The following is a 27,887-nucleotide window of genomic DNA, read 5'->3' as shown; positions in this document are numbered from 1 at the left end:
TTCTCATGAAGCTATTTCCAGATTTTCCACCACATGAGCCAAACAAATCCCTATTATTTAGGCCAAGGGTAAGCAAATTAATCACATGTCAAATCTGGCCAGCCACCTACTTTTGCAAATAAAGTTATACTGGAATACAGCCATGCTCATTTACATATTGACTGTGGCTGCTTTTGTGCTCAATGGCATAGTAGTTGTGACAAGAGACTGTGTGGCCCACAAAGACTGAAATATTTATTATCTGATCCTTTACAGAAAAAAGTTTGCTGACCCCTGGTTTAGACCATTATTAGTTGGGTATCTTGCTATTTGTGGCCAAAGCTACTCCTAATTGAAATAAATAATAGAGTTGCATAGGCTGGGCGCAGTGGCTCATGCCTGTAATCCCAGCACTCTGGGAGGCCAAGGCAGGCAAATCACTTGAGGCGAGAAGTTTGAAACCATCCTGGCCAACATGGTGAAACCCTGTCTCTACTTAAAAAAAAAAAAAAAAAAAAAATACAAAAATTAGCTGGGAGTGGTGGGGCACACCTATAATCCCAGCTACTCAGGAGGCTGAGGCACAAGAATCCTTTGAGTCTGGAAGGCGGAGGTTTCAGTGAGCTGAGATCACACCACTGCACTGCACTGCAGCCTGGGCAACAGAGTGAGACCCTGGTTAAAAAAAAAAAAATAGAAAAAGCTCCAGAAAGACGAACATCCAATGTATAACAGCAGTTATTTCTGGGAAGGGGAACGAGATTGAGGGTAAATTTGACGGACTATTTTTATTTAACGTGCAAACTTGAAAATTTTTTAACAACAACGTACTCAAATTATTTTGCAATTTAATTTTTCCGAGAAGAACTGAAGGTCTTACACCATGATGAAGAACAAACTACTGATGCATTAAAACACGTGGATGGAGCCAGGCATGGTGGCTCAGTTACTTGGGAGGCTGAGGCAGGAGGATTGCTTGAGCCCAGGACTTTGAGGCTACAGTGAGCTGTGACTGCACCACTGCACTCTAGCCTGGGTGACAGAGCAAGGCCCTTCTCCAAAAAAAAAAAAAAAGAAGGAGTCAAAATAGTGTTTATCCTTGGAGAGGTATTAACTGGGAGGGGACATGTGAAAACCTCTTAAATATAGATTATTCTACATTTGATGTGAATAACTGATTTTATATATTTATACATAAAAATTCATAAAACTATACACTTAAGCTTGTTTATTTTATTGAACATAAGTTATACCTCAATAAATACATTTTAAAAAGAATAATGCAAAGTAGGCATTTTTCATTGTCCCTTACTATGGTCCTATTTCTGAAATATATGTAGTTGCATGGAAAAAAAATGCTAGAGGCACAGTGGCTCACGGCTGTAATTCCAGCACTTTGGGAGGCAGAGGCAGGAGGATCACTTGAGTTCAGGAGTTCAAGACCAGCCTGGGCAATGTGGTGAGACCCTGTCTCTACAAAAAATACAAAAATTAGCTGGAGATGGTGGCATATGCCCATAGTCCCCAGACACCCGGCAGGCTGAAGTGAGAGGATCGCTTGAGCCATGTTCATGCCACTGCACACTAGCCTGGGTGACAAAGTGAGAAAGTGAGAACCTGCCTCAAAAAAAAAAAAAAAAAAAGAAAAAAGAAAAAAAAAAGAAAAGAAAAAGGGAAAAGGAAAAAGAAAAAAAAAAGCTAGAAAGAAATATAAAAATAAATACAGACAATCCCAATGGCTCATCTTAGGATTTTTCGACTTTATTGTGGTATGAAAGCAATATACATTCAGTGGAAACCGTATTTCAAGTCCCCATACAACCATTCTGTTTTTCACTTTGAGTACAGTACTCAGTAAATGACATGAGATATTCAACACTTCATGATAAAATATGCATTGTGTTAGATTATTTTGCCCAACTGTAGGCTCATATAAGTGCACTGAGCACATTTAAGGTAGGCTAGGTTAAGCTATGATGTTCAGCAGGTTAAGTATATTAAATGCATTTTCTTTTGATTTACAGTATTTTCAACTTAGGATGGGTTTATTGGGACATTGTATGTTGAGGAGCATCTGTAACAGTGATTATCTAGGTGATAGGATGACGAATCATTTGTGTACCTTTCTGCATTTTCTAATTTCTTGACAATCAGCATGCATTAATTGTGGAATCAGAAATAAATTAAATGTCGAATGCAGGGCCCACCGGGCTGGGTATCTGCAGATGTCAACCACTAACCCTGCCTTCCTACGCCAACCCCAACTACTCCAGCTGATGGAACACGGTGTGGACAGGATCCGACAGAGGGACTCAATGAATGATAAACAGGAAACACTTAAACAGCCCTTACAGATAATGGTTCTAAGTGCTTTGCATGTATTAGTCTTTTAATTCTCTCAACAACCCAGGAGGAGGTACTCTATTTTCAGCTCCATTCTGCAGCTGAGGAAACTGACATGCAGGAAGGTTAGGTAATTGCTGAAAACCATACAGCTAGTGGTAGAGCCAGGATGTGAACCTAGGCTGTCTGTCCCAGCCTCCTGCCCTGCCTGCCTGGGATCACTCCACCCCTCAGTGCCAAGCCATCTTCCAGGACTTCAATAAAGACGACTGGCCCAAATAATGTATTTTTTAAAGAGTTTAGGTTTCTATATTAAAAAAAAAAAAAAGCTGGAAAAGTCCAGAACTTTATCGAATTTCCTTATACTTATTTCAATTTCTGTTTTTGTTTGTTTGTTGTTTTGAGACAGGGTCTCGCTTTGTCACCCAGGCTGGAGTGCAGTGGCGCAATCTTGGCTCATTGCAGCCTCAATCTCCCAGGCTCAGGTGACCCTCCCACCTCAGCCTCCTAAGTAGCTGGGACTACAGGCACACGACACCATGCCTGGCTCATTTTTGTATTTTTAATAGATATGGGGTTTTGCCATGTTGGCCAGGCTGGTCTCGAACTCCTGGGCTCAAGTGATCCTTCTGCCTTGGCCTCCCAAAGTGCTGGGATTACAGGTGTAAGCCACTGCACTCAACCTTATTTCAGTTTCTGTTTTGAATTATATAGTGGTGGTGGGGAGGAAGGCACAGTTCAGTGGCTTCTTTTTTTATCGGTAATTCTTTTTAACTGTAATTTTTATTTTTTTGAGGCAGGGTCTCACTATGTTGCCCAGGCTGGCCTCAAATTCCTGGGCTCAAGTGATCCTCCTGCCTAAGCCTCCCAAAATGCTAGGATCACAAGCATGAGCCACCACATCTGACCTTCAGTAGCTTCTTTTTAAAATTTTTAAAATTTATTTTTATTTTTAATTGTTGTGGGCACATAATGGGTGTATATATTTATGAGTTACATGAGCTGTTTTGATACAGGCATGCAATGCATAATAAGCACATCAGGGTAAAAGGGGTATCCATCCCCTTAAGCACTTATCCTTTGTGTTTATAAACAACCCAAATATATTCTTTTAGTTATTATTTTTTTAAGACAGAGTCTCCCTCTTATTGCCCAGGCTGGAGTGCATTGGCATGATCTCGGCTCGCTGCAACCTCTGTTTTCCGGGTTTAAGTGATTCTCCTGCTTCAGCCTCCCCAGTAGCTGGGACTACAGGCATGTGCCACCACACCGGGATAATTTTTGTATTTTTAGTAGAGACGGGGTTGCACCATGTTGGCCAGGCCAGTCACTCCTGGCCTCATGTGATCTGCCCACCTCAGCCTCTCAAAGTGCTGGGATTGCAGGTGTGAGCCACTGCACCTGGCCTCTTTTAATAATTTTTAAATGTACAATTAAATTGTTTTTGCCTATAGTCACCATGTTGGGCTAGCAAATACTAGGTCTTATTCATCCTTTCTAGTTTTTTTTTTTTTTTTTTTTTTTTTTTTTTTTTTTTTGAGACAGAGTCTCACTCTATTGCCCAGGCTGGAGTGCAGTGGCATGATCTTGGCTCACTGCAACCTCCGCCCCCTCCCCAGGGTTCAAGCAATTCTCCTGCCTCAGCTTCCCGAGTTGCTGGGTTCACAAGCATGTGCCACCATGCCCGGCTAATTTTGCATTTTTAGTAGAGATGGGGTTTCACCACGTTGCCTGGGCTGATCTTGAACTCCTGACCTCAAGTGATCCGCCTGCCTTGGCCTCACAAAGTGCTGGGATTACAGGTGTGAGCCACTGCGCCTGCACATTTTTTCTAATTTTTTTGTGCCCATTAACTACCCTCACTTCTCCTGCCACCCTCCGTAGCTTCTGGGACCCATCCTCCTATTCTCTACGTCCATGAGTTTAATTTTTAGCTCCCATAAATGAGAACATGTGAAGTTTGTCTTTCTGTGCCTGGCTTATTTCACGAAACGTAATAACCTCCAGTTCCACCCATGTTGTTGCAAATGACAGGATCTCATTCTTTTTTATGGCTGCATAGGACTCCATTGTGTGTGTGTACCACATCCTCTTCACACATGTGTCTGTTGGACACTGAGGTTGCTTCCGAGTCTTGGCTATTGTGAACAGTGCTGCAAGAAACATGGGAGTGGAAAAATCTCTTCGATATACCCATTTCCTTTCTTCTGGGTATACACTTAGGAGTGGAATTGCTGGATCGTATAGTAGCTCTATTTTGAGTTTTTTGAGGAATCTCCAAACTGTTCTCCATAGTGATTGTACTAATTTACATTCCCCACAAACGTGCACAAGGATTCCCTTTTCTCTGCATCCTCGCCAGTATTTGTTTTTGCCCGTCTTGAATAAAAGCCATTTTAACTGGGATGAGATATCTCACTGTAGTTTTGATTTGTGTCTAGTGGCTTCTAACTGGAATCTGGCTGTAGTTAATTGCATTGGTTGGGGGCGTTGAGTATCAGACCAGCTCCCTTTGCCAGATGAGGAAACTGAGGCTCACATTAACCAGGCAGTCGTTGCCTCTGCCCGGCCCTGTGGTCACAGGAGTACAGGGTCCTCCTGTCTGGCTGTGAACCAGTAGCAGGGGCCTGCGGGGAGGAGGGGGAGCAGTGTACTCTTGCCACTTTGCCAGGGTACACAGAACACAGGCTGTCGGCTGAGCCCTGTACTTGCTGTGTTACCCAGGGCAGGCTGTCTCACCGCTCTGAGCCTAGACTTTTTCTCATGTAAGTTAATATTGCTTGCCTTCTTGGACATTGTGAAGAGTCAACAAGACAACAGATGTCAATATCACTTTTTTTTTTTTTTGAGATGCAGTTTCACTCTTGTCGCCCAAGCTGGAGTGTGGTGGCACAATCTTGGCTCACTGCAACCTCCGCCTCATGGGTTCATGCAATTCTCCTGTCTCAGCCTCCTGAGTAGCTGGGATTACAGGCGCCCACCACCAGGCCCGGCTACTTTTTGTATTTTCAGTAGAGACAGGGTTTTGCCATGTTGGCCAGGCTGGTCTCAAACTCCTGACCTCAGGTGATCCACCTACCTGGGCCTCCAAAGTACTGGGATTACAGGTGTGAGCCACCACGCCTGGCTGTGAACATAATTTTTAACAACTGTGCTGTCAGTTACTATTCCCACCACACAGTGGCCATGAAGGGGAGAGTTGCTGTTTTTTGCCTTTCCCCCTTTTTCTGGCACCACTATCCTGATTTTCCTTTGGGAAAATATCCCTTCCTAACCATGTGCTTAACGTAGGGTTGACCCCACCCAACCTTTGTTTCCAGGACAAGTGCACAACCCTCGATGGGCCAGTGAGTCTCGATCTGGGGCTGTGGTTGCACAGTTAGACTTGGAGAGTGTTCACTCTTTGCTGAAGTTGCTGAGAGAATTCTGATAATGACAGGAAGGAGAAGGGGAAAGGGAGGAGGAAGCGGAGGATGAGGAGGAAGCGCCGCTCACTATTCAGGGATTCGCGACCTGTAGGGCACTGTTCTAGGCACCCCAACCACCTAATGGGACAGGTGCTCCCACTATCCCCATTCTATATAGAAAGAAACTGAAGCTCTGAGGTGGCTGAGCTGCTTGGGTGAGTGAGGAGCCAGGATTCATCCCCGAACCTTTTAAATCTAGCACCTGAGCTTTCCCCACCATGCCATCTGGCCTCTATACTGTAAGCCTGAGGCTGCTGGTGGCCATCTTGCCACCTGGTGGAGAACAGACCTGCCACCGAAGAAGGCAGAGTCAAGAGGGACTAAGTCAGAGCACCTAGATCCATCCATGCCTGATGTCCACCCCTGAACTTTTCAGCTAGGTGAGGCAACAAATTCCCTTTTTTTGCAGAAGCTGGTTTAAGGAAGGCTTCTATCACTTAAACAGAAGCTGACAGACATGGCCTGTGGACACTAATAAAGCTGAAGTCACAGAAGCATTGGCTCTTGTCAGACTTGGGGGATCACAAAGGAAATGGGGACTCAGAGTGGGGAAAGCAAGTGTGTCCATGGTCAGTGACGGCAGCCAGGACCGGAGCCCACATGGCCTGGCACTTTCATGACCTGTGTCTTGCTCCTCCAAAAGTGTCCCCAGAGAAAGTGACGGTTTTCACGGGGTGTTTTTATCCTGCAGACATACCTTTCCTGAGTAACTTGCAGGAACCTCCTCTTAGCACCATTCTCTCTTCTAATCATATTCCATATTCCATACAGTGATTTCTGGGGGTGGAGGGAGGAGGTAAAGGGAGCTATTTGAAAGGCTATTTCATGCCTAAGATCTGAGGATAGAGAAAACTTTGATGGCGCTCTGTTGAAGGGCACATTGTTTATCCAAAACAGACTCGGGAAAGGGAAGCTGTCAACATTATCTCTGTCTGGTCACAAATTGCAGCTCTCTGATGGGTTTTTCCTAGAGTTTAATCTTGTGTTGGAAGCTAAGCTGATACCAGGAAGGTTTTAGACATGTCAATCTCCTTCCTGGCATTTTAGCAGAAATTGATTCTCTTTGCTTTTCGGGGCTGGAGTCTTGGCCCTGTTGTTGTTAAACTTGGGTGTTTGTGTACACATCTCCTGCAGCGCCCAGCCTGACTGCAGAGGTACCGGGGCAGGCTGAGGACTCACATACAAAGGAATTCCAACAGGGAGGGATTATGCACCATTCTTCCATCATACCAAAGGGGCCCAATCTGTGTCCTGCTTTTTTTCAGCAAGACTTCTCCACCTGTGACTTTCAAGGGATTCGTTTTGCAAATACGCTATTTTGCCCTGCCAGTCCTAAATTATAATTGTTGACATTTATTGAGCTCCGAGTATGTGCCAGGTTCTGTCTTAAGCACTTGATACATATGAACTCACTGAATCCTTGCCACGGTCCTGTGAAATGCAGGTTTTATATCATCCCCATCTTACAGAGAGGGAAGTCGAATCACGAAAAGGTAAGTCACTTGCCTGAGTGGTAGAGCTAGCCTAGGAATCCAGGCTGTTTGGTTCCAGGGTTCGCAGGCTCAATTCCTCTGCTGCACTGCTTCTAATCCTGCCCTGTGTCTTATTGCCCTGCATAAATCAGAATTTGTCAATGTTACGGGGGCCCCTCTCTTCGAGTTCTCAAAGCTGCAGAGAGACCAAGACTTCAGGAAGCAGAAAGACTGACAACAATAATTTCGCAACTGGGAACGCATTTGGCAGTTGAATCTAAAATAGATTTTGTTCTTCTCTGCCCAGAAATATGAACTAAAAGGTTTCATTCCAGTAAAAGTGCAGAGTTGGAATGTGAGCTGTCATATCAGGCTCTTTGTAATGCAACACCACCAACTTGCCTTTTCTTTTTTGTTTGTTTCCTTTAAAAAAACTTTTTTTTTAAACAAAGCAATTGAGATCTGCAAGTATGGATGGGGCAACTCCTGAATCCCCACAAAACTGAAGTTAAAAGAACATGGAGAACTGAACAGAGAAAAGGGAAGGGAGTATCTGCAGTTTGCGCACTAGTGGAGTCTGAAACTCACAGAAAAGTCACCTGTCTCACTGGCGCCTGCAATCAGCCAAGACAAATCTTATGAGCTCAGGGCTGCAAGAGATGGCTTGCAGAAATTGAGGTGCTGCAATTCACAATTGCGACATGGAACCCACCAAAATGCCCACCAATCAATGAGTAGATAAAGAAACTGTGGTATGTATATACAATGAAATACTACTCAGCCATAAAAAGGAATGAATTAATGGCATTCACGCAACATGGATAGAACTGGAGACTATTATTCTAAATGAAGTAACTCAGGAATGGAAAACCAAACATTGTATGTTTTCACTTACAAGTGGGAGCTAAGCTATGAGGATGCAAAGGCATAAGAATGACACAATGGACTTTGGGGATTCAGAGGGAAAGGGTGGGAAGGAGATGAGGGACAAAAGACTACAAATTGGGTTCAGTGTATACTGCGTGGGTGATGGGTGCACCAAAATCTCACACGTCACCACTAAAGAACTTACTCATTTAACCAAATACCACCTGTTCCCCAAAAACCTATGGGAAAACAAAAGAAATCAAGGTGCTAGATATGTCCCCAAGTCCTTCCCAAGTAAACACCCCTCCTCTCACCCCCACAAGACAAGTGAACTAGGGAACTATAGGGGTGGCCACTGAATGGCTCCATTGTGGGCACCTCAGTCAAGGATAGCCACACTTGAATCTGACCAGCTTGCTATGACATAACCTGGGGGGAAAAAAAAAAGAAGCTCTATCCCTTTCATGCACTGTTAAAAGACGAATTGGAAACATCAATTTAAATAGAGCACACCCCCTCTGATCCATTAGTTCTACTTTAAAGCATTTAACCTTGGCCGGGCGTGGTGGCTCAAGCCTGTAATCCCAGCACTTTGGGAGGCCGAGGCGGGCGGATCACGAGGTCAGGAGATCGAGACCATCCTGGCTAACACGGTGAAACCCCGTCTCTACTAAAAATACAAAAAACTAGCCGGGCGCGGTGGCGGGCGCCTGTAGTCCCAGCTACTCGGGAGGCTGAGGCAGGAGAATGGCGTAAACCCGGGAGGCGGAGCTTGCAGTGAGCTGAGATCCGGCCACTGCACTCCAGCCTGGGTGACAGAGCAAGACTCCGTCTCAAAAAAAAAAATAAAATAAAATAAAGCATTTAACCTTTGGCTATTCCTATGTACACAGGGATGTCTGCTCCAGAATATTCTTTAAAGTATTCTTATAGTAGCAAAAGACTATTAATAGAGTAGATATTCATTAATCAGGAATTAGTAATACATTTATGCAATTATTTAGGACCAAAACCTGATCTGAAATGACATAAAATTTATAGCCTTTATTTACCCACTTAGTATACATATTCATATTTTGCTGTACACACACTATATATATGTTTTAGAGATAGGGTCTCACTATATTGTCCAATCTGGACTCAAACTTCTGGGGTCAAGTGAGTCACCCACCTCAGCCTCCCAAGTAGCAGGTGGGATAACAAGCAGGAGCCACTGCAATGAGCTCTGTGCATATATTAATGTATTTGATTATAGAATGCTTTTCCAGGTCCTCCTAGGATGGTATAACTTTTTAAATATAAAAAAGTGAAATATATTTGGCCTTAAATATTTCAAGTAAAGAATTACATTCCTGTAAATCCACAATGGAGTACTAGGCAGCCACGAAAAGAGTGAGGTCTGTCCATATGACCTGCTGAGGAATGCTCTCTAAGACATGTTGTTAAATGAAAAAAAAAAAAAAATCAAGAAGAAAACAGTATGTATTGCATGAGGGGGATGGATGGGTGGGTAAAGGAGACAAAGCATACATTCTGCATAGCTGTATACCTGTAGAATATTTCTGGAAGGACACATAAGACATTGATTATAGTTATTGCCTCTTGGGAGGGCAACTGAAGGCTGGTGTCAGGAATATTGTATTTCCTGAATACTCTTGAGTATTGATTAGCCAGGCCAGCCTCTCTCACTGACCTGTGGCCTGGGCTTATAGAGGAGGAACAGCTAATAGGAGAATCAAGACAGCAACAAGGACCAGGCTAGGTGGCTCAGGCCTATAATCCCAGAACTCTGGGAGGCCGAGAAGGGAGGACTGCTTGAGCCCAGGAGTTCAAGATCAACCTGGGCAACATGACAAAACCCCGTTTCTACAAAAATTAGCTGGGTCTGGTGGTGCACACCTGTGGTCTCCACTACTCAAGACGCTGAGGTGGGAGGATCACTTGAACTTGGGAGGCAGAGGTTTCAGTGAGCTGATACAGCACCACTGCACTCCAATCTGGGCGGCAGAGCGAGACCTGTCTCAAACAAAAAGCAAAAAAGATAGCAACAAGGTCAAGAGACCCAGAAGACCCAGACGGGAGCAGAGGTGTGTTTGTGGTTGCACACTGAAGAGACAGAGAGGGCTGTCCGGATAACCTTGTCCCTGGAGGCACCCTGGATCCTGGACTTGCTGTGTTTTAATGTTTTAATGTTGTTGTATTCCCCTCAGACCCCAGTCTCCTCTTTTGCTTGGGAAAAATGAAGGAAGCCTCTAGCCTTGCACCAGAAGTCTCTGTTAATAGCAGGAAGGTGTGTGTGTGTGTGCATGTGCATGCATGCAAAGGGAAGGCTTAACATTTTCTAGTTGGGTGAGTTCAATGACTTTTGCAATCCTTGCAAAGTCAGTTCAGCAGACGAGTGTGCTGTCAAGAGCATTTTTTGGAATCTCCAATCAACTGCAAAAATGGCCGTCAGTTATCATGGGAGGCTCTCAGAGTGGTTAAGAATGAGGGCCCTGGGGCTAGCCTGCCTGAGGCCCAGGTGCCTGGGGACACACAGTCAAGAAGCAGGAAGGCTGGAATCAGCCTCCGGCTGGAGTGAGGGAGGTCCCTTCTGTAGGAAGTAATTAATTGTGCTGCCTTCTCCTTGGGAATCTCTCTGTTAAATCCTAGACACTTCAAGTTATGTAACAACTAACATCTATGGAACACTTAGTGTGTGCCCAGCACTGTGCTAGTTATGTTAATACATGACTGTATTAACTCTCTCCAAAGTGGGCATTATCAAACAAGGTGAGAGGGCTCAAGAGACTTGTCCAAGGTCAACAGCTGGGATTTGAGGCAGAGCTGCTTGGCCCCAGGACCTGAACTGCAGCCCTCACAGCAAACTGGAGGTATTAATTCACAGAGCCACCAGGGGCCTCAGTGGCTCTGAGCACTAAGGGGACATGTCCCCAGCACCATGCTCATGAGCCCCACAGTGCCCTAGGCACCAGTGTGGATGCTGTAGGGATGAACTGGATGATGAATACGTATTTCTTCCTCCTCTGTGATCTCCTTTTTTCTAACACTGCATGATAAATTTACTTCCTAATGATTTTTGAGTAAACTACAATGACCACAATTTCAAAATCATTAATAATTCATGTCCAAGGGCCATAAACACTACATAATCTCCACAGGCAGGAACCATGAATACTTGTTAGAAACGAGGCTGAGAATATTTTTACCAGTTGAACTGAACTTATCTACTGCCTTCAAGCCAACCATCAAAGCTACATTTTTCAGAAATGACTGTGACCTGGCCAGGCACAGCGACTCAACCCTGTAATCCCAGCACTTTGGAAGGCCAAGGCGGGCGGATCCCTTGAGGGCAGGAGTTTGAGGCCAGACGGGCTAACATGATGAAACCCCATCTCTACTAGAAATACCAAAATTAGTCAGGCATGGTGGGACGCACCTGTAATCCCACCTACTCGGGAAGCTGAGGCAGGAGGATCGCTTGAACCCGGGAGGTGGAGGTTGCAGTGAACTGAGATCGTGTCACTGTACTCCAACCTGGGTGACACAGTAAGACTATGCCTTAAAAAAAAAGAAATGGCTGTAACCTTTCCAATACCTCAGTTCAGGCCACCTCTCCAGGAAGCCTTTCCCGCCTCTGGCGCTCCCTGGAGCTTTATTTGGGGCTCATCTGTAATGTTTATCATTCTCTTCTTTGGTTTTGCCTCTTGGTATCTGTGACAGCGGTGGAGAACTGAGGTGCCTTCGGGGCCAGGGAAGCCAGGCACAGGGTACAGCCTCTACAACCTGGGTCGAGAGCCAGAGCTATTTATTTTGTTTTCTTTTTTTGAGATAGAGTCTCACTCTGTCGCCCAGGCTGGGGTGCAGTGGTGTGATCTTGGCTCACTGCAGCCTCTACCTCCTGGGTTCAAGAGATTCTCCTGCCTTGGCCTCCTGAGTTGCTGGTACTACAGGCATGTACCACTACACCTGGCTAATTTTTGTATGCCAGAGTCTACTTAATCCATGGAAAGAGCTGGTTCTTATCCATGGCTGCACATCGGAACCACTTGGGGGATTAAAACATTCTGATGCCCAGGTTGCACACCCAGATATTTTAACCTAACTGGTTTGGAAAGAGGCCTGGACATTGGGTTAGTTATGTAAGTACGAATGAATGAATGAACATATGAATGAATGAACTGCACCAGGCCCTGTGCTGAGTGCTTTATGCCAGTGGTTCTCAAACTGCTGCACATTAGAATCACCTGGGAACTTCTTTTTAATTAAAAAAACTTTTTTTGAGACAGGGTTTTGTTGTCCAGGTTGGAATGCAGTGGTGTTATCATAGCTTATTGCAGCCTTGAACTCCTGGGCTCAAGTGATACTCCCGCCTCAGCCTCCAGGGCAGCTGAGATTACAGGCACAAGATACCACACCTGCTTTTTATTATTTTATTTTATTTATTTTGAGACAAGTCTCACTCTGGCGACCAGGCTGAAGTACAGTGGCCCGGTCTCGGCTCACTGCAACCTCCGCTGTCTGAGTTCAAGTGATTCTCCTGCCTCAGCCTCCCAAGCAGGTGGGATTACAGGCACCCACCACCACGCCCAGCTAATTTTTGTATTTTCACTAGAGATGGGGTTTTACCATGTTGGCCAGGCTGGTCTCGAACTCCTGACCTCAGGTGATCTGCCCACCACAGCATCCCAAAGCGTTGGGATTACAGGTGTGAGCCACCACGCCTGGCCTCACACCTGTTTAATTTTTTAAAATTTTTTTGTAGAGAAGGAGTCTTGCTTATATTGCTCAGGCTGGTCTTGAAGTCCTGGGGCTCAAGCAATCTTCCGGCTTCAGCCTCCCAGTGTGGTGGGATTACAGGTGTGAGCCACCACACCCGGCCACCTGGGAGCTTTCAAATATCCAGATGTTGCTAAGTACCGTGGTTGGCAATGTTGAAATGTGGATTTAACCATTTTAAATGTGGATTTAAACATTTTTTTAAAAATCCACAACTTTTAAATGTGGACATCTACTTTTTAAAAATTATAACAGGGTACGAGCTAGATACAACACACCTTTGGGCTGAATTTGGCCTGGCGAGTTCATTGACAACAGCCACATCCTCCCTTTATCATGGTGGCTTAAGATCCCTCAAAGAAGTACCCGATCCCAACCCAGGAAGGAAACCACGTGTTCACCCCCCAAGGAGTGCGCTGGCCGCACCACCTCACCACCACGTGTTCATCCTCCAGGGAGTGCTGGCCGCACTACCTCACCACCTTGAGAAATACAACATTTGTTCTAACCAGCTCTGGGAAAGAGACAGCTGGTCTCCGTGCCTTTCATGGTGACATGGTTTGATCTATACCTGGCATGCTGGGTGAGGCACAGAGGGCTGGGGAGTCAGGAGAGAGGGTGCGGGATGCAGAAAGAAGAGGTGGGTGGAAAAGGCATGTTATAATCTATCAGACGAGAGTCCTAGCAGCTTGCTGTTCTTTTTTTTTTTTTTTTTTTTTTCCCAATAATTATTTTTTAAGGCCGGGCGCGGTGGCTCAAGCCTGTAATCCCAGCACTTTGGGAGGCCGAGACGGGCGGATCACAAGGTCAGGAGATCGAGACCAGCCTGGCTAAATACGGTGAAACCCTGTCTCTACTAAAAAATACAAAAAACTAGCCGGGCGAGGTGGCGGGCGCCTGTAGTCCCAGCTACTTGGGAGGCTGAGGCAGGAGAATGGCATAGACCCGGGAGGCGGAGCTTGCAGTGAGCTGAGATGCGGCCACTGCACTCCAGCCTGGGCGACAGAGCGAGACTCCGTCTCAAAAAAAAAAAAAAAAAAAAAAAAAAAAATTATTTTTTAGTAGAGTTGGGGTTTTACCATGTTGCCCAGGCTGGTCTTGAACTCCCGGGCTTAAGTAATCCACCCACTTTGGCCTTGTAAAGTGCTGGGATTATAGGCGGGAGCCACTGTGCCCAGCCTTTATTTATGTGTTTGTTTTTTAAAATAATTGTCTGGGGCTGGTTTTTTGTTTTGGTTTTGTAACCGAACAAAATCTCTGTTAAGAGAGCTAGCACTCTCCTTTTTTCAGAAGGTCTGAAACCGAGTGAAATATCTTTCCAGGTTAAGCCTGGGTATTGTGATAAACAGCCTCACTCTCCATTTCTCACTACAAGCACTTCTCAGAAGAGAAATGATCTGAAATGCTCTCCCGTGATGGGCACAATGGGAGTGGCTGGGAAAGCAGCAATTAGGGGAGTCGCATTGCTAGAGAGAGACAGAGCCTCAACTAGTTTCCCCTGCCCCACTCTGTGGTTTCCCAGTTAATTTCTTAATGTGGATAAATGGGATGCTGCTATTCTGTGACCAAAGGCCAGGGGCAGGTTCAAGATTTCCTCCCCGGCTTGCGGGCTGGTCTTCACCCCCGGTCAGTTAACTGAGGGAGGCCCGCAGGTCTGGGCTGACTTCCATCCCTGCTCCTCTACCTCAGGGTCTCTGGAAAGATGTTGTGGGAAGACAGGCACTTGCTTCTGCCTTCAGAGAAAGATTTCTTACCAGAAGGAGTGGGAAAATCCACCCTGGCTTTGCCCCTAGACTGCCCACTTGGGCGACACTTAGATCTTTTCAGCAGCATCGAAGTTCCTAAGGCTTCATCCAGCCCTTATCCCAGGTGGGCTGATTGAAAGAAAAAGAAAACGCAAACTGGCTATTCTGGTTACAGCTGATGAAGGAAACAACAGGAGAAGGTGAAGGTCATGTAACTCACACGACGCTGAGTACAGTCTAGCCCCAGCTTCCTCCTCAGAGCTGGCCAGGACAGCTCCAGAGATGGAAGGAGAAGGACCACGTCTTCTTGCCATTTTTGGGGCCCTGGACCCAGCTGAGCCGGACAAATGCCCTTTCATCATAGGAATGATGACACTTTACAATCAAAAGTGTCAGTAGATATGTGTGGATGAATTTCTGGATTGGTCAATGTTTCTGATGAGCCACACAATTTCTCTCCCTGGCACTCCTGCCCCATCTCCACTAAATAAGACTCAATTTTATATTCTCATAAGCCTGGGACTTGATCAAAGGGCCCTGGAGTAACCTATGGCTCCTTGCTACCACTTCCCACTCGCTTTAGGTGCCATGATCTTGCAACCTTCCTTATTTATGTCTCTCTGACTTTGACTGTACTGATTCCTTGGCCTGGAAAACTCCTAGTCATCCTTCAAGAAGCAGCCTGCACATCACCTTTTCTGCAAAGGCTTTCTTGATATTGCTGGAAGAGTCAGGTGACTGGTTTCTGTATTAAAATCTCACTTTCTCTGTCCTTCTATGATGGCACTTCTCACCCTGTATTGTAATGATCGTGCTGTAGCTCTCTTCCAACTAGACAGTGCATATCCCGAGATCAAGGACTGTGTTTCACTCAACCTCTAGTCCAGGTCCCCCTGGTGCCTGGCACAGAGCAGGTGGGTTCAGAGGCAGGGGGGTGGGGAGACGGGGGAGGGTGGTGGGTTTCAAGAATGACCACAATATTTTGTAGCTCTTCCCATCAAAAGGTGAGGTCTATTTCCCCACTCCTTGAATCTGGGACCTTGTGGCCTGCTTTCAAGAATAGAAAGTGGGGCTGGGTGTGGTGGCTCACACCTGTAATCCCAGCACTTTGGGAGATGGAGGCAGGCGGATCACCTGAGGCCGGGAGTTCAAGACCAGCCTGGCCAGCATGGTGAAACCCCGTCTCTACTAAAAATACAAAAAGTAGCCAGGTGTGGTGGCGGGCGCCTGTAATTACAGCTACTTGGGAAGCTGAGGCAGGAGAATCGCTTGAACCCGGGAGGCGGAGGCTGCAGTGAGCTGAGATCGCACCATTGCACTCCAGCCTGGGCAACAGAGCGTGACCTGTCTTAAAAAAAATAAATAAATAAAAAAATAGAATAGAAAGTGGTAGAAGCAACACTGTGTAACTTGTAAGCCTAGGACTCAAGAAGTCCTGCAGTTGCCACTGCTGCACTCTTGAGCCCTTGAAGCACGATGTGAAAAAACCTGCCTAGACTGCTGGCACACGAGAAGTATTTGGAGGAGAACTGAGGCACCCTGACACTCCAGTACCCCCTAGTCAACACAGCCATGAACTGCAGAAGCATGAGTGAGCCCCATGCAGAGCCTGGTCCAGCAGCAGAACTGCCCAGATAAGCCCCAATTGCTAACCCACCAAATCCAGAACTAAATATCTGGTTGCTGTTTTAAGCCACTAAAATCTGGGATGATTTGTTACACAGATGAAGCTAACCGATACACTCAGACATGATTATTACAAGTGATGGTTATTACAAGTGATACTGGGTTGGTAAGCCTAGTTGCTCACTGTCATTTGCTCCAGGATTCAAGCTTGGGACCCCGAGAGAAAACAGTAGATTTAGGGACACTTATTCGCCACCCTGCTCCCTCAGGTCCTTTCAAATGGAGTTGCCTCCCATCAGCCCTCGCCAGGGACACATTTACCTCCTTTTTCTCTCGTGAGCAGGACCGGCTTCTCTCAGCCTTTCGCAGAGTCTGACCTGTCGCAGTTCAAAAGCAGAACCAAGATTAAGGCTGTTTTAGAACAGCTAGTTTATCACCACAAAAGCTTTTTATTTGCAAACTGAATAGACGGGACCAATCATAATCAAATGATTTTAAGAAAATGCAGCCTATTATTATAATGAGAAAATGGCACACTTTTGAAATAGACCAACGGTAAGGAAAATGGTAATTCACACACTTATGTTATTTGACTATAATGAACAATGCTTCAGCCTTTAATCTGGAACATTATCTGTACTCTGAAAGGGCCTAGGGACTGTAGTTCCCCCTTTGAATTACATTTTTATTAAATTGTTTGGAATTACATAAAATGCCTTCCACAAAAATGCCTTCCTCTGTGCATACACACATAACCTTTGATGACAGCATACCAACGTGCTGCGCCAAACCCCCAAATCCACCACACAGGTGACAGTGCAGATGTGAATGAGTGGTAATCACCTGCATTTCATTCACATAATGGGCAATTTCAGAGAGAACTGTTGCTTTTCTGGGAGAGCCAGAAGACTAACATTTGAAGGTCTGCATAAATTCAACAGACTGACATCATAATGTTTACATATGCTGTGTCCAATGCAGTTTTCACAACTTTTATGCAAGTGTCCATTATAAAAGAATGCCTTGATGCAAAACTAATAGATTGCTTTGGTTTGAAAATATAAAACAAGAGTCACTGCATTATTGTCAATGTATCTCCTAAACTGCCCAACTTCACTCTCCGGTGGCTATTTGTGAAAATGCCACAACCAGTGTCCCCTTAGGTAAGAGCACTCAGAAGACAGGAGCAAAAAATGCTTATGACAGCTTAGCAAGAGGAAGGCAATGGGGACTGAGTCTCAGAGAAGACACATGTCTTTGGACATGGTCACTTCTAGTCAGGCTGCACGTGAGTGAGGGGTAGGGGAGAGGCCACATCTGGTGATAAAGCTCAAGGGATGATGCTTTTGCCAAGCAAGTGTGAATAAAGGGAAGAGCCAAGGCCTAGGATGAACCACTGGACACGGCCAGACTCTAGGGTCAATGTGTAAAAGAATTTCGAAATGAGGCCACTGGAGAATTTACAGGAGGGCGTGGATCACACAGTACTAGTATTTGCCTATGTGCCTTCTTAGAAGTTCCAGGGGCTAATCTTGGATCAAGCCTGGACACCCAGCTGCAAAATTCCAGAGATGACTTCACAGTGGTGAGTTAACAACCCAGCCATTGTTGAGATGACACCAGCCCAATGTCCAGGTAGACTGGGACCCAAGATGGCCACCAGAACAAGACACACAGACAGTACTCAGCCCGATTCCTGCATGCATTCCTTATCAAGTTTCCCCTGTTTATTTATTTATGTATTTATTTATTTTGAGACAGAGCCTCACTCTGTTGCCCAGGCTGGAGTGCAGTGGCATGATCTCTACTTACTGCAAACTCTGCCTCCCAGGTTCAAGCAATTCTCCTGCCTCAGCCTCCCAAGTAGCTGGGATTACAGGTGTCCACTGGCTAATTTTTATATTTTTTTAGTAGAGATGGGGTTTCACCATGTTGGCCAGGCTGGTCTCGAACTCCTGACCTCAGGTGAACCGCCTGTCTTGGTCTCCCAAAGTGCTGGGATTACAGGAGTGAGCCACTGTGCCTGGCTCACTCCTGTAAGGGAAAACTGGAGTTTTCTTCCCCTGCAAAATGGAAGTGGTTACTTTGGATAGGAATCGGATCACTTCCCCTTTACTAGTTTTGGTTAATAAATTCACTTTCTTATTACAAGACCTCACTCTTATTAATTGAACTCTGCAAGCAGCAAGCATGAGACCTGCATTTAGTTGTCCAGTTACATTAATGCAAAGAACACAGAGCTTAACTACTAAAATGTGAAAGCAGGACAGATGTCATGGCTCATGCCTGTAATCCCAGCACTTTGGGAGGCCAAGGGAAGAGGATCATTGGAGGCCAGGAGTTCAAGACCAGCCTGGGTAACATAGCAAGATCTCATCTCTATAAAAACAAACAAAACAAAAAGAATAAAATAAAATAAAACATAAAAGAAAATCTTTCTACTGGAGTTAATTAGAAGCTTTTTAACTCATTAAATCAGAAAATAATTTGCTTATTTTCTAATGAAGAGAATTCACTCAATTAAGAGCATTTATTATCCAAGCTCCCTAGAAGATTGGCTGGCCCAGTCCTCGCATCACTGAGCCTCTCTCTCTCTCCTCCAGATTAGCTTGATGCGAAGACAGCTCCTGCTTGTCAAGGATGGAAGCGCTGTAACCAGATAACACTGTGCCTGTCTACCGCACTTAGCTTCTCTGAGCATCTTCCTACCTATATCTCATTTATTCTCACAACAACTCAAAGAAGGAAGTGGAAAAAGGTGACATTATTATCAATATATGCCACTTGCAAAATTAAGGGGGTGTTCCTCTGCATTTTGCAAGGTGACCTGCCTGCTTCAACTATGAAGCAATAAATAAGGCCAAATGTAAACGATACATGTGTACTTCACTTTACAGAACAGATGTCTGTCTGGGGAAAAGAAAAAAAAAAAGAAGTGACTGCACTGAATTTTGTAACTACAATACTATTCTCCCACTTATGATTTCAGTAAGGTTTTATCTGCACATAGGATTCATTTTCAATGGTTAGCACATTCTGACACTTTGCTCTAGATGAAGATAATCTTCATCGCTACCACTTAGAGGGGAGTCGCATCTTTCTTGGATGTAAGTTTCTGAAGTCATCAGGCAAAGGGAAAATCAGTTCCAAAATTACCCTTGATAAAGAGTCTTAAGCAACCCGTAAAGTACAGTCTACAGGACATAGTTTTTTATATCCACTGCTGTAGACTAATATGCATGCATATTTGATGCATATGGAAATGTATAGTACATGATAAAAATATATATGCAAAATACCATTTCATGATATTCCTAATTAAACTATTCATATTGTAATCACTCCCTCTATTTATCCTCTTCAGGAGGGAGGAGAGTGGTGGGGGTGGAGGTAAGAGCCCAGCATTGAGTTCATAAAAGTTCAATGCTTGGTTGATGCAGGGCCACTGTATTGGACACCTGCTATGTGGCGAGTTTCTAGGCGGAGGCATCATCTCCTGCATCCTCACAACCACTCCTTTAGACCAGAGGTCAGCAAACTGTCTCTGTAAAGAGCCAGATAGTAAATATTTTTCACTATGTATGCCATAAGGTCATAAGACCATAAGGTTTCTGGTGCAACTACTCAACTCCACCACTGTAGCAAAAGCAGCCATAGACAATATGCAAATCAATGGGTATGACTGTGTTCCAATAAAACTTTATTTAAAAAAAATTATCACTTACAAGTGGGAGCTAAACATTGGGTATACATGAACATAAAGATGGGAACAATAGACACCGGGGACTTGAAAACGGGAGGGAGAAAGGGCTAAAAAAAACTTCTGTTGGATACTATGTTCACTATATGGGTTCACTATACGGGGTTAATAGAAGCCCAAACCTCAGCATCATGCAATATACCCTGTAACAAACCTGCACATGCACCCCCCCACCGAATCTAAAATAAAGATAAAAATTTAAAATTAAAAAAAGGGGGGGGCTGGGCATGGTGGCTCATGCCTGTAATCCCAGCACTTTGGGAGGCCGAGGCGAGCAGATTGCCTGAGGTCAGGAGTTTGAGACCAGCCTGGTCAACATGGTGAAACCGTGTCTCCACAAAACAAAAAAATTAGCTGGGTGCCGTGGCGGGTGCCTATAATCCCAGCTATTCGGGAGGCTGAGGTATGAGAATCGCTTGAACCTGGGAGGCAGAGGTTGCAATGAGCTGAGATGGCACCTCTGCACTCCAGCCTGGGTGATAGAGCAAGATTCTGTCTAAAACAAACAAACAAACAAACAAAAAAACAGGTGACAGGCCAGATCTGGCCCACAGGCTGTTGTTTAACTGACTCTTGCTTTAGATGAATAGTACCATTCCCATTGGTACAAAACAATGAAGAAATGAGAAACAAACAAGGTAAGTGATTGCACTGCTTGCTCAAGGTCACAAAAATGTAGCTTGTTAAGTGGCAGGGCTCAGTGCCCTCTTAATCACCATCATCACCGTCATCATCATTACCATCAACATCATTGTCACGGTCAGGTCATCATCATCACTGTCACGGTAATCACCACTGACTTTACCCTCACTGTCACTGTCAGCCATCATCACCACTGCCATCATTATCATCATCTCCATTACCGTGGGAGCTCACCTGTAGTCGGGGTTTACTATGTGCCAGGCACTGTGGGCTCGGGGCTAAGCACATAAATCAAATCATTTACTTCTCACAACCACCCTATGAAATAGGGACTATATTATCCCACTTGGCAGATGAGGGCACTGAGACCCAAAGAGATTAGGAAACTTGTCCAATACCACATAGCTAGTGAGCGGCAGAGATTTAATTTCAATCTGGGCAATTTGGCTCCTGAGCCTGCACTCCTAAGCACTAGACTCTAACTGTCCCTCGGCCAGGTCAGTAAAGGCTGGTACAAGAACAAAGGCAGTACAAGCATATGCTGAGGAGGAAGTTCCAAGTAAGGAACTCTTCTGGGATGCAGCTGTTTAACGTGCTTCGGACTCCCACAGCAATTAATAAAGAGACTGGAAGGAAAGAATTCCCCAGTGAAGGTGGAGCTCCCTTCTAGCCAGATGGCTTACTGAAAAGATCTAGAAGATGGCAAGGAGCAGAAAATACCAAATGTGCAGAGGCAGGCTTGACATTAGACCCTCACGCCCATCGAGTCAGGTAAAATGCTCAGCCTTGGCACGGAAGGTCAGGTTTTGGAGAATAAAAGGAACTCAATAGAAATCTGCAGGTAAAGAAATCCAGTGTAAGGGCCTCCCCAACACAAAAGAGTTTTGGATTAAGAACTTATTTCTGGCCAGGCGTGGTGGTTCACACCTATATTCCCAGCACTTTGGGAGGCCCAGGTGGGCAGATCACGAGGTCAAGAGATCAAGACCATCCTGGCCAACATGGTGAAACTTCGTCTCTACTAAAAATACAAAAATTAGCTGGGTGTGATAGCATGTGCCTGTAGTCTCAGCTACTCAGGAGGCTGAGGCAGGAGAATCACTTGAACCCAGGAAGTGGAGGTTGCAGAGAACCGAGATTGTACCACTATACTCCAGCCTGGCAACAAAGCTAGACTTGGTCTCAAAAAACTTATTTCTTATTCCCGGGGCAAGGCCCAGTGGCTCACGCCTATAATCCCTCAAAAGCACAAATGCATTTTTCCTTTACGCTAGCAGTATCACTACTAGGAATCAGCCGTGAAGAAATGTGTCCACAAATAGGAAACAAACGTATGCGCAAGGTATTTGCTTTATCATGATTTGCAATAGCAAATATTAGAAATAATAAGTCACTGAGTAAGTATGATGAATCTACACAACGTAATTGAACATTATAAAGCTGAAAGAATGAGCAAGCTTCTTATATTCTACTCTTCATAAATCCTTAAAAGATGGTCATATTTTAGGTGAAAAAAATCAAGACAAGAAAGTATATGTTGTATGTAACTTTTTCTCTAAGAAAAAGGGAAGATCAAAATATATACTCATATTGGTTCTATTTGCATAAAGAACTACCCAGAGAGACATGTGAGGGAATTCTTAATGTATATTTTTTATATTGTTTTTATTTTTCTTTTCCTATTACTATTATCTTTTAGAGATTGAATCTTGCTCTGTTGCCCATCCTGGAATGCAGTGGTGTGAACATAGCTCACTGCAGCCTGGAACTCCTGGGCACAAACGATCCTCCCACCTTAGCCTCCTGAGTAGTTGGGATACAAGGGTGTGCCACCACTGGGTGCAGTGGCTCATGCCTGTAATCCCAGCACTGTGGGAGGCTGAGGTGGGCGGATTACCTGAGGTCAAGAGTTCAAGAACAGCCTGGCCAACCAACATGGTGAAACCCCGTCTCTACTAAAAATACAAAAATTACCCAGGCATGGTGGCAGATGCCTGTAATGCCAGCTACTCAGGAGGCTGGGGTGGGAAAATCGCTTGAACCTGGGAGCCGGAGGTTGCAGTGAGTCAAGATAGCGCCACTGCACTCCAGACTAGGCAACAGAGGGAGACTCCTTCTCAAACAACAACAAAAACAAAAACAAAAACAAAAAACAGAAAAAAAACCCAAAAGGATGTGCCACCACATCCAGCTTTTTTACTTTTTTGTAGAGGTGGAGTCTTGTTATGTTGCCCAGGCTGGTCTCAGCCTCCTGGGCTCAATTGATCCTCTTGTCTCAGTCTCCCAAAGTGCTGAGATTATAGGCGTCAGCCACGTGCCTGGTCTTACTTTTATTTCTGAATTATCTATTTGGATTTATTTCCTATTCAAAAAGCTAAAACAAACTAAAAATGTGCAATGTCCAAAGGCTGATTTAAATGTGTAAAAAACATAACATAATGAGAAATGCTATAGAGTCTCCCATCCAAGACCTAAGATGGGGTAGGCGGTCTGTCAGAGGGAGATGGAGGAGCCTCTGTGAACCTCAGGACCCCAAAGCTTGCTGGAAAGAGAACACAGTATTTTTGGAGGACAAACTGCCTTCTTTTAAGAGATCAATCAGTAATGTGTGAGAGATAAGAATGAAATGATGACAAAATATGGTTTCTGGAAATTGAAACAACAGTTCCTTAGTGAAGCCAATAGGTTATTGGTGACCTGCTCATTTATTTGAGGGCGAAGTTTTTATGAAATGGCTAGAGAAGATGAGAAGGGAAAAACAAACAAACAAAAAAAAGATAAAGGAAGGTGCATTAAAAAAAGATAAAAAGATAAAAAAAAGATAAAGATGGGTTGTCTGACGATCTGATTTCACTGGGAGTCAGTTTTTCCAGTGCTTTCTGAGCACCTGCCATTGTCAGCTTCTTCCCCGGGTGATAGCTCTTGAGATTTCCTACCATTTGCAATGACAAAGCCACATGGGTCACAGAAGCAAAGCAAACTGTCCACGATCACACAACAAAGAAGCAAGGAAGGGTTAGTAACCCATTAGTCCAACGGCCGACCCAGTGCTCAGCATGTTTGCCCCACCCTGCTGCCTGCACACCATTCTTCCAGTACAGGAAGGAGAGCACCCCCTGTCATTACTACCCCCACTCCCCTACCCCCATTTCAACTTCCTTTTTTTTTTTTTTTAGACAGAGTCTCACTCTGTCGCCTGGGGCTAGAGTGCAGTGGCGCAATCTTGGCTCACTGCAACCTCCGCCTCCCGGGTTCAAGCGATTCTCCTGCCTCAGTCTCCCAAGTAGCTGGGATTACAGGCGCCCACCACCATGCCCAGCTTATTTTTGTATTAGTAGAGGGTTTTGCCATGTTGGCCAGGCTGCTCTTGAATTCCTGACCTCAGGTGACCTGCCCGCCATGGCCTCCCAAAGTGCTGGGATTACAGGAGTGAGCCACCACGCCCAGCCGGCTTCCTGAACCTTGATTCTTGCTTCTACCTATAGCGTTCACAAAAATAGACGTGTGTCGGAGTGAGGCAAACAGAGGAAGGTAGCAGGATGGGAACAAGGCAGGCTAAGAACAGCTGTCTAGGAGGGGCATGGTTGCTCATGCCTGTAATCCTATCACTTTGGGAGGTTAAGGTAGGAGCAGCTCTTGGGCAACAAAGCAAGACTCCATCTCTTAAAAGAAAAAAAAAAAAAAGAACAGCTGCTGGTTTCCATACAGAAAGGTGGGCCTGGTTTTGTTGGATTAGATTTTCCAGAGAAGTGGTAAATAAATCTAGTCTTCTAATTTTTAAATGGTGATGAATAATTTAAAAAATTTTAAGGCTCTGTACAGGCTAAAAAAATCAGGCCTCTAGTTTCCAACTACGTACATAATAACTAGGCAGACAAATGGAAAAATCTCCCACCTTCCCATTCTTCCTTTTTTTTCTTTTGAGATGTTTCGCTCTATTGCCCAGGCTAGAGTACAGTGGTGTGATCACAGCTCACTGCAGTCTCAAACTCCTGGGCTCAAGCCATTCTCCCACCCCAGCCTCCAGAATAGCTGGCCCTATAGGCATGTACCACCACACTTGGCTAAAAATTATTTTTATAGAGATGGGGGTCTCACTATGTTGCCCACGCTGGGCTCAAACTCCTGGATTCAAAGCAATCTCCCACCTTTGCCCTCCAAAGTGTTGGGATTACAGGCATGAAGCAGTGCGCCTGACTTTCCCATTATTTCTTTTCTTTTTTTTTTTTTTTTTTGAGACAGAGTCTCACTCTGTCACCCAGGCTGGAGTGCAGTGGCGCAATCTTGGCTCATTGCAAGCTCCGCCTCCCAGGTTCAAGTGATTCTCCCACCTCAGCCTCCCAAGTAGCTGGGATTACAGGGGCATGCCATCACACCCAGCTAATTTTTGCATTTCACTGTGTTGGCCAAGCTGGTCTCGAACTCCTGACATCAAGTGATCCACCCGCCTCAGCCTCCCAAAGTGCCGGGATTACAGGCATGAGCCACCACGCCCGGACTCCTATTATTTCTTTATCTTGATGCCATGGACCCGTTCTGAGGGGACTTCTTTAAGGACATCCCACTAAAACAACATAAATCTATTAGACAAAAAGCAGGACTGTTTGAAAGCCAGGTAGGGCCGGGCGTGGTGGCTCACTCCTGTAATCCCAGCACTTTGGGAGGCGAAGTGGGTGGATCACCTGAGGTCAGAAGTTCAAGACCAGCCTGGCTAACATGGTGAAACCCTGTCTCTACTAAAAATACAAAAAATTAGCCAGGTGTGGTGGCACATGCCTTTAATCCCAGCTACTAGGGAGACTGAGGCAGGAGAATCACTTGAACCCAGTAGACTGAGGTTGCAGTGAGCCGAGATCGTGCCATTACTCCAACTTAGGCAAGAAGTGCGAAACTCCATCAAAAAAAAAGAAAGAGAGAGAGAAAGAAAGCCAGCCAGGTAGACACCGGCTCTGCAACACCCCTTCCCTTCATTCCCCACGTGTGCCTCCAGGCTGATGTGGGCCTTTAAGTTACCTTCCTTCACGGAAAGCCTGATACAAAACCCCTGTCACTTTTCCTTTGCATTTTCTGTGTAACTTGACTTCTGGGGCCCAGTTTACTACCAAATTACCTGGGATAAACAAGTCATGCTAAGATCCTCTTTTCCTTTCCAAATCCAAACAGCAGCTGGCAGACAGAAATGGTTATTTATAACCTGCACACTGGTAACGCGCATTTGCTTTGTTTAGAAATGCTTAGCCATGTGTTCTTCCGTGAGCTTCGGGCTTCATAATTAGATAACAGCCTGGGGACAATGCTGCGTGGTGGCTGAGAGGGGAGGCTCTGGGTCAGCAGGTCTCACTTAGCTACTACCCATTTGGGAGTCCTATTAGTCCTAACTTCATTTAAGTCTATTGTCAGGGTTAAGGCACTACACGTAAAATGCTCAGAACAGCGCCCTGCATACAGTAAGTACTTAGCAGTTATTAGTTCCCATAAACTGCTGACTATTCATGGATCTCAGCCATTTCAATTGAACTTGGGCTTCCAAATAGATCTGGAATCTGTTCATTACTATCATTCCCTCTTTCCAAACCAGGCCCCCGTCAACTCCCCCTGGACTTTTTTTTTTCTGTTCTATTTTATTTATTTATTTATTTATTTATTTATTTATTTTGAGACAGGGTCTTGCTCTGCTGCCCAGGCCGGAATGCAGTGGGCATAATCATGGCTCACTGCAGCCTCAACCTACTGGGCTCAAGTGATCCTCCTGCCTCAGCCTCCTAAGTAGCTAGGACACAGACGTATGCCACCACAGCTAGTTTTTTTTTTTTTTAATTTAGCAGAGATGAGGTCTCACTGTGTTGCTCAGCTGGTCTCGGACTCCTGGGTTCAAGCAATTCTACCCGCCTCCGCTTCCCAAAGTGCTGGGATTAGAGGCATGAGCCACCACACATGACCAACTTTTTCAACAGCCACCTAGTAGGCATCCCTGCCTCCACTCTTGCCTGGATTTTCCTATGGCAGCCATATAAAAACCAGACCCTACCACTTGCCTGCTTGACCTTCTAATGTTTCCCTGTGCATGCAGAAAAGAATCCGAGCCCCATTCTGACCAGGCTCTGCGTGGCCTGGCCCATGGGATATTCTGGACCTCTCGTCCCTCTTCCCTGCAGCCCTGCTGTCTTTCTTCTTTGTATTTAGAGAAGGAACCTTGCTCTGTTGCCCAGGCTGGACTGCAGTGGTGTGATCACAGCTCACTGCAGCCTCGACCTCCCAGGCTCAAGCGATCCTCTCAAGTGGACTCCTGCGTAGCTGGGACCACAGGCATGGGCCAGTGCACCAAGTCCCACATCCTTCTTCTGCTCCGTAGACCCAAGACTCCTTCCTGCCTCAGGGCCTTGGCCCTCTCCTCTGGGCCAAGAGCACTCATGCCCTGGTCTTATGAGGGATCCTTCTTAGCAATGAGATTTCAGCTTAAAACAACCCACCTCTCCAGAGGGACCCAGCCCTCAGTCCTCCCTGTCTTAACCTTCTGCATGGCACTTACTGAATTCTCCACACCTGGAATAGTGCCTAGAATGGAGTGTGCATCAGTAGAAATTTCTGAAATGGATGAACGAGTGAGTGACTGAATGTCTGAATAGACAATGCTGGAAGGGACGGGAGGCAGGGCCATGTACTGCGGTGAAGACGTCATCCGCTCTGCTCTTGCAATGTGCTTTCCCGACCCCTTCCCCCTGCTCTTTCTGGGATGGTGGAACAAAATATGACAAAGTCAGTTTAATACCCCATTGAAGATAATTGGAAAATATTGATTTTTTTTTCCATTTGAAATAGTAAAGATAAGTAAATGCCACACTTCTTTAATCTAACCAGCGGCTTATGTGTCAACACGCTTCCCAGGCTGAAATATATTTTAATCTACCTCTGTATCCATCAGACAAGCTCCTAAACCCATTCCCACTCTGCACTCCAACCCAGCCTCATCCAGCCATCCTAGCTCCCCATAGTGTACAAGTGAAGACTTTGCACTTGTGAAAACGTGCACGGGTGTGTATGTGTACCCTAATTAAAGTGTCTTTTGAGTATCTGCATCTCCCAAAAATGATCTGCCAATCTGCCTTGATAAACACTGGAAGTAGTGCATGAGATCTCCCAGAATCCTAAGGAAAGAAGATGTGTTCCTTCTCCACATAGCTAAGTTGTACTGAGAGGCTACCAAGCA

The 27,887-nt window shown here is 45.3% G+C and overlaps 1 protein-coding gene across 5 annotated transcripts in view; it reads right to left on the bottom strand.

The window, feature by feature from the left end:
* The window catches only part of KATNIP (katanin interacting protein), a 233,211-nt gene that overhangs the window by 192,309 nt on the left and 13,015 nt on the right, over window positions 1–27,887 (bottom strand). For 3 of the 5 annotated variants that reach the window (XR_012428739.1, XM_045381681.3, XM_005591524.5), the window contains exon 2: window positions 16,600–16,655. The exons of the other annotated variants lie outside the window; for them this stretch is intronic. Coding sequence is in view for 2 of the 3 variants with exons in the window: in XM_045381681.3 (XP_045237616.2) it covers window positions 16,600–16,655 (56 nt within the window). In the remaining variant the exon portion in view is untranslated. The remainder of the gene's footprint in view (window positions 1–16,599; window positions 16,656–27,887) is intronic. 5 annotated transcript variants of the gene reach the window in all.

Source organism: Macaca fascicularis, chromosome 20 (assembly GCF_037993035.2).
Source record: "Macaca fascicularis isolate 582-1 chromosome 20, T2T-MFA8v1.1".
Classification (NCBI taxonomy): Eukaryota; Metazoa; Chordata; class Mammalia; order Primates; family Cercopithecidae; genus Macaca; species Macaca fascicularis.
Note: the sequence above shows the minus strand (reverse complement) of the source record. Positions and strands in the feature narration are given on the sequence as shown.